We start from the raw sequence: 7,952 nt of genomic DNA, 5'->3' as shown, positions 1-7,952 counted from the left end.
TAAGTGATCTGAATTAACCAGCAAAACCCTATCAATCCAGCTCTGAGCTACTGGCAGATCAGACAAGGATCTTTCAAATGTAGAGCCCTGAATACTGTTTTTATTATAATTGTGTATCTCCCTCTAGTGTTCATTCCTTCACCTGCAACAAATTTTGAGAACAAATGTACCTTGCAGATTATCTTTAACCACAAAAATGAAAATCACTTACTACTCAGGGGCAGCTAATCACACAGATTTTGGAGATGTGACAGTGACGCCTATGGGCTCCAGTGATTTTTACCTTTTCTTTATAATGTCCTTGTGCAGATACAGTAGACAGAAATGGAATCCTGACACCAACATACAAGAAAGTTTTTATTGATGTGGTATCAATACAATCAAGTACTGTAGATTTTGTATAAGCAGACAAACATTTTCGATCAAAAGGAGTGCATTTTATACCCAAAATCTATTGCATAGAGTGCACGCAATAGCCCTGTATGACAAAAAAATCCTATAGGTTGATACATTGAACATTACACAAATAGAAAATAAAAGTCCAAAAATAATCCTTCACACGCTAGAATGCTAACTACATGGTGTAAATGCTCGTAACTCATCAATGCCGTTAAATACCATTTATACGTTCTAGGCTTCGGTGGTCGGTTTTGGCATTCCTATTAAATTATCATAAATGTATAAATACATCTTCATTAATTTCATGTGCAAATGGGAATGGCCGTTTGTATTTATTGACACCAAAACAAACAAATATCCCTTAAGAACCGAAGCAAGGCTTTTTAAAAATATCTTTTTTTGTTGTTTGTTTGTTTTTTAAAGAAAAACAGAAAACACAATTTGTGATTGAGATGGTACATGGATCTCACTGACACTTGTTTTGATTTTTCACACAGGGCAAACTCATCAAACAAGTGACATTGTCTATGAAAACATAAGGACGGAGAGTAACAGCCACATCTAACTCACATCACCGTTTCATATGTCCAAAAAACAGAAGGCGACAAAAGAAAAGGCAACATACAGTACATAACGAGCCTTGGTCGGTCTTGCAGACTCGCGTAACAATAATGATACATAGTAGTTGCAGGCGTGTTCATGTTATGAGACAGAAAGGGCAAGAGCACAAGTGCACTGTTTGCATTACATAGGTGTAAAATACTGATTAGACCTTACCCTAGCACTGCTTTTCCACAGCAACTTGAAGAGTTACCATTTATGTATAATGTAGTGGCACAGCATGGTCAATGATTTATACAAACTATTGAAAATCAGTCAAACAGTATACATTCATTCTGATGGCAAAGCTCAATATTTGGCACAATCCTCCTGCACCTTGACATTCCTTAATCAAGGTGTAAGGTAGTCCTAAATTCAGTGTAATGATAGCATTTGGGCGGCATAAGTTAGATTGGAATCCTGACTGAGTTGAGGCGTTTTAAGGCACAGAGTCGGTAAGCACAAACTTTTCTTAAATTTAAACCTATTTATGTCCTCTCTTCTGTCACTGCAACCATTGATAAAAGACCTTGTACACTTCACCAGAATGTCTTTTTTTTGTTCATGACTTGGTACAACACAAACATGTTTGCGCACCATTGTGCCACTTATTGGACCGATATGCAAAATGCTCATATCAAAATGAGTATTCATTTTGTTCAGTGTTAAATGTATGTCTAGTTCTCATTATGTCGATTAAATTTCAGGCTTCTGTCTCCCATAATTTATTCATTACATTCATCGTTTACCCATTTTATAACTTGTTCCCTTACTCTTTTTTTTTTAAACCCAGGGGAGGCCTAAACATTTTGAAGTATTTTCTTTTTGTGGAACATTGACAGGACTGTAAGCTTTTCCTAAGGTTTTGTAACTTCAGCAAGTTTGTTATTATCTTGGCTGAGGTGTTTAAGACCTGAACACATGCACACACACACACGCACACACACACACACACACATGTTGACACAATGACATAAGGAGTGCATCCTTATGTCTACTAACTATATTGCCAAACGTTTTAGGACACCCCTCCGAAGCATTGAATTCAGGTGTTCCAATCATTTCCATGGTCACGGGTGTATAAAATCAAGCACCTAGGCATGCAGACTGTTTTAACAAACATTTGTGAAAGAATGGGTCGCTCTCAGGGGCTCAATGAATTCAAGCGTGGTACCGTGATAGGTACCCACCTGTGCAGTCCATTCGTGAAATTTCCTCACATGAATTAGAGTGGAGACTGCGAACCAGGCCTTCTTGTCCAACATCTGTGATTGACCTCACAAACGCGCTTCTAGAAGAATCAATCAAAAATTCCCATGAACACACTCCTAAACCTTGTGGACAGCCTTCCCAGAAGAGTTGAAGCTGCTATAGCTGCAAAGGGTGGGCCAACTCCATATTAAACCCTACTGATTAAGAATGGGATGTCATAACCCTTCATGTGCATGTAAAGGCAGGCGACCCAAAACATTTGGCAATATAGTTTAGAACATACAAGCTCATGCATACACACATAATGTATCTGATTATTATGCCTCATCCAACACAAATTAGTACATACACAGCTCTGACCACTGGCCCACTATCACTATCCACTATCTAAGAAATCTAGTAGGAGTTTGTTAAATATTACATAACCTGCATTTCAGTTGGTCCCTTCACTTATTCGTGGACTAAATGCAGATCAATTCTCAATGCCAGCTGTATGCTTTGACATGATTCAGTTCCAAAACATCTTGTCCTTGTAGCCACGGATTTTCCCCAAAGCAAAACAATAATTCAGCTATTTTTGACACACTGGTTTGGGAATTAATAGAACGTCTTTTCAATCAGACCTACAAAGGATTCAAAATTGCTCAGCGACAAGTCACATAGAAGCATTTCTTATTTGTCATCCAATTGCCTCCCTATTTTCTTAAACAGGAACAAGTTTACAGCACCTTCACAGATTTTGCAACATGTGGTCAGAATTGGGCTTTCATAGACTGGCAGTACAGATTGCTCACTTGGAATATTAATGTGATCCTGATTTATTAATAGATCGTATACCATTTGAAAGCAGTGATGTCATGGTCACAGCATCTGAAGAGGATGCCTGTGATATAGGCATGAGATGTGCAGTGCAAATGGGAAAAGTCAGATCAATACAAGAAAATGGGCCATCAATCCAGCTATAGTTTCCTTAATGTCCATTTCGCAGTTGCTCTCAGTATCTATTCTACGGAATGTAAACATTGACTGTATGCATACATATCGTTCTCAATTAATATAGTCCTGAAAGTTAAAAAGGCATTGTTCATGCATGATGGTGTTGATCCTCTTTAAAAGGGCAGTTCAATTTTTTTAATTCTAATACTGCGAGGTCCTATTTATCCTTGGATTACATTTCTGGACATTTCAATAAATTATAAGAAAAACAAAGATCCATCATTTTAAATGGTCAGCTACTAAATTCAGAAAGAAGCAGAGAAATACGCACCAAATAGATGCCTATGCCAACTAACTTTCAAAAGATATATCTCACTCTAAAAACAAACAAAAAAATCCCATTAATAATTCAAACATAGCAATTGTTTAGAGTACCCAAAAGGTAAAACAAAACAAATGTGAAAAGTTATGGTATTACAGCACCAAATGCCTTGTCTTGCTATAGTTTGTCTACATTATCTATTTTGTGTTGTTGCTCTTGTATGTCAGTATTGCCATTCACGGTTTAAATAAGAAGGGGGACGTGACTCCAGCCAGAGGTACCAATCACCCCCCAGGGTCTGGTGATGTTGTCCTTGTGATGTCAGAGCATGAGGGCAGGATGTGCAGTCACACGGGAAGGTCTGTTACTAGCACATTTCAAAGTAAGGCACTTAATAGACTGAATCCAATAAACAATAAACAATGATGACAAGGACCAAATAATAACAATAAAATTATGACAATATAATAATTAAAATAATATAAGCTTAAAAACACCAATATAAAATACAACCCAGACATTGAAACAAAAAACACAGTATGAAATTCCTTCCTCTGCCTTTTTAAAACTTTCAAATTTCATTCACAAAGTTTGTTTTTTTCTTTCACTGATGTTGTTGAGGGTGAGACAGATAAAGATGACGGCAATACTACTGAGAATCCTATGGGTTTTGTGTTTCTATTATGGCTGCAGGTATTTTAGATTTAGGGCTGTTCTGAGGTGCCAATACAGAAACATGTTTGAATGAAAGGACAGGACAGGTTATGTGGGACAAAGCAGGAATCCTGAGAAGGAGGAGTGGATGTACTCGGTAGAATATAGGCCATTTGCCTGATCCGAGGGCATCTGGACCCATACCTGGTCACCCTCCTTTAGCTCTAGGACAGCACTACCGGACGCCTGGTCCATGTAGCCTTTCTTGTATTCATCATAGGTGTAAGTGGCTGGTACATTGTTCTTGTACAGTGCCACCCAGAGGCTAGTTCCCTTTACATGCATGTGGTATGCAAAGTAGTAGACACCAGATAAAGGAGCAGTGAACATGCCAGTAGCAGAGCTGTAGGCATTTTGCCCGTTGTACAGGGTCCTGTCAAATTTGATTGGCATGGCAGAGGGAGGGAAAGGTGTGGTGAGGATGGCCGTGAAGGCTGGTGCCACAGAGGCAGAGATTGCAACTTGACTGTATGCAGGCCCCTTCCTGTCCCCTGGTACTTCATCTCCTTCCAACTGTGAATCTGTTGGCCCTGCAACAACTGTTTGGCCATTTCCCGGAGGACCAGGGGGCCCTGGAGGCCCTGGAGGGCCAGAGTTACCATTAAGCCCAGCAGGACCCGGTTTCCCTGGAGGACCTTGGGGACCAATGGCTCCCTTCTCTCCCACCTTACCCAGTCCTTGAGGCCCTGGAAGTCCGGGTTCACCCTTTGGGCCAGGGGCACCTTGTGGCCCCATGGGACCCATAGGCCCCTGAAGACCAGGAATGCCTGACTGGCCCCTTGGGCCAGGAGTCCCTATGAACCCTGTCTCACCTTTAGGCCCTTGAACACCTGTCAGCCCTGGATTCCCCGGAAGACCAATATGCCCTGCCTCACCTTTGGGTCCAGGTTTTCCAATCGGACCATTAGGCCCAGGGATGCCTTTTTCCCCAGGGATGCCAGGTTTTCCAAAGGGTCCACTAGGGCCTTGGTCACCTCTGAGGCCAGGCAGTCCTGGAGGGCCCTGGGGTCCCAGCTCTCCCTTCTGTCCAGGCATTCCGTGTTTTCCTGGGAGTCCCATTGGGCCTTGAAGTCCTGGTGGTCCTGGTTGTCCATCAAGGCCTGGTTCCCCAATTAGGCCCACCATTCCTTGTTCTCCTTTGTCCCCTGGGAGCCCAGGCAACCCACCATGACCCTTTTCTCCTTTTGGCCCACTTAGACCAGGTTTTCCATAGCCAGGAGTCCCAGGAAATCCAGGAGAACCCCTGGGCCCTGCCTCACCTTTTGGACCTAGCGGACCTGGTGCTCCCGGCAGTCCATCTAGCCCAGGCTTCCCTAATCCAACTGGCCCTGGCAGACCTTGTAGACCTGGTGCCCCAGCCTCTCCTGGTTCTCCTCGATCCCCTGGGAGTCCTTGATCACCTTTAAGACCTGGCAGCCCTGGCAAACCTTTTAGTCCTGGCTTGCCTATACCTGGAAGACCAGGTGGTCCTGCATTGCCTTTCAACCCAGGAGAACCCCTTAGACCTGGAGGCCCTGGATTCCCATTTCCATTCTCACCCTTAAGCCCACGCTCACCTGGTTGGCCAGTTACACCCTTTAGTCCTGGTTCTCCCCGAGCCCCAGGGGGACCTCTGATACCTGGAAGCCCAGGTTTCCCATTCAGAGACAGGCCAGCTGGGCCAGGGAGGCCTGGCTGCCCTGGAAGACCTCTGGGACCTGGTTCACCACGTGGGCCAACCTCGCCATTAAGCCCCTGCATCCCCTTTGGCCCAATCTTTCCTGGGAGACCTGGAAGTCCAGGTTTACCAATTCCTGGAAAACCAGAAGGCCCCTGAGGGCCTGGCTGGCCATTGAGACCTGGCTTGCCCAGCCCAGGTTTTCCTGGAGGTCCTGCTGGACCAGGGGGGCCTCTTGGTCCAGGTTTCCCTTGGGGGCCTGGTTCCCCCTTCACTTCCATCATGGGTGGCATATCTAAAAAAACAGAAGATGATAATGTCATTAGTATAATAATGAATTTAAGAACAAATAAAGAAGTAGAAAACAGATCAAAAGACTGTAACCAAAATGCCCTATAACAAAGATGACGATGCACCAATGGAATGAAATGGTATACACTTTCTTTCTGCTAGGTGGGCATGCCTCTTCCCAGTTAAATAATAATAACAATAATAGTATTATTAAAGCTGGGGTAAGCAATTCATTTCAGATGCATTTAAAAAAAATAATTGATAAAATTCTAAGGGTTTTGTTTCAACATTGGAGGGGACACATACTATGTGGAAGGTCTGGGTACCCAAGATAATTTTAAGTGTTAAACACAAAATTCAGTTGGCAGGCGACAATTAAAAATGTAAAAAAATATAATGGAATATGCAGTATGGCTCTCAGGTGTTGCTTTCAATTACGTATTCAAATGTAGATCAACCTTTCTCACTGACTATCATCCCCAGTGAGTCAACCCACGTGTAACCATGATTTAGTCTAAGTCCTCCTTGTTTGTGTATTGTTAGGGAAAGTAACCTCTTGAAATGTGCATAGGGTGCCTATTCACATCCTTATTAAATTAATGGACTTTAATCACGCCTGTGTTTGTTTGAAACTTTCTGCACATATTCACAATCTATCCCACATATCTGTGTTCTCTGACAATTTGTGAATTAAGTTGTAATATTTTGCGGGAAAAAAACATCAACATACTATTATGAGAACAATGTCTTAATTTAATAAAAATGAAGTCATAATATTATTTTAAAATCTACCTGCCTACTCTGCTGTGCGTTAGCCTATTGCTCTGCTGATATGGATATGGATTTTGATTAAAAAAAAAAAACAGTCATTATTTGAAAATGATCACCTTGCCAGTTAGTCCCTTGAGTGCCGTGGCCATGAAGAAAGTAAAAAAAAGTCCCATAGCCACAATGGTAGGCTATATAACTATACTACATATAATTATATATTTTGCCCATGTCACAGTAACGTAATATGTCACAAAGGCTACGTTCAGACTGCAGGCCTTAATGCTCAATTCCGATTTTTTTTTTGTTTTACAGTTCACATTATAGTTTAAATGTGGCCTATATCAGACTCCAGTGTGAACTGTCCGCGGCCTGTAAGTGACCCGCATGCGCAGAAGAATAACACGATGTCACGCAGCACGCTGTTGCAGGCTACAGAAGCAAACAATGAGCAACAGAGGTTATCTCCAGTTAGCTCGTGGGAGACTCCCGTTTTTCATTGTCCTCTCACGGTTCACATTTCTCCCGAATTATGACACGTGTTCACAACTTTCTGTTCTTTTCTTTACGGTTTCAGGCGCTGTAAGCATCTGCCCCACAACTCACTCCCTCTCTCCCTCTCTCTCCCCACTGTGTCCGCTCGGACAAATAGCATGCACGTAACTATGAAGAGAGCCCCGGTCCGGTGAATTTTAGGTATAAGAAAAGGAATTTGTGAGCAGAAGATAGCGAGGTAGAAAAGGAAGAGAGCCACGTGTATAATTATGGCTTTTTGTGGAGCAAGTGCGGCTCCGTCTGCAGCAGAACAGCTGCTCTACATTTGCATCAAATGCGACCTGAGTGTCCAGACTGAGGTCGCATTTAAAAAGATCCGATCTGTATCGGATTTGGACCACATATGGAAGTGGCCCAATTCCAAACTGGAAAAGATCAGATTCCATTCTTCTTGGTACACTTGCACAAAGTCAGGGATTTTGTAGGCATATTGTCAGGAGCATGATTAAACAATTATACCAAACAGGTGTTAATGATCACAAATTCAATATGTAGGTT

The 7,952-nt window shown here is 42.3% G+C and overlaps 1 protein-coding gene across 1 annotated transcript in view; it reads right to left on the bottom strand.

Moving 5' to 3' along the window:
- Window positions 1-344: 344 nt before the first annotated feature.
- col8a2 (collagen, type VIII, alpha 2) overlaps window positions 345-7,952 on the bottom strand; it is a 50,287-nt gene continuing 42,679 nt past the window's right edge. The window contains exon 3 of the mRNA XM_038724756.1: window positions 345-6,135. Coding sequence (XP_038580684.1) covers window positions 4,232-6,135 — 1,904 coding nt within the window. The 3' untranslated portion in view covers window positions 345-4,231. The remainder of the gene's footprint in view (window positions 6,136-7,952) is intronic.

This window comes from Micropterus salmoides, unplaced genomic scaffold, assembly GCF_014851395.1.
Source record: "Micropterus salmoides isolate LMB-PRFRI ecotype aquatic unplaced genomic scaffold, ASM1485139v1 Ms_hic_scaffold_17, whole genome shotgun sequence".
Classification (NCBI taxonomy): Eukaryota; Metazoa; Chordata; class Actinopteri; order Centrarchiformes; family Centrarchidae; genus Micropterus; species Micropterus salmoides.
This window is presented reverse-complemented; position numbering and strand designations above follow the sequence as displayed.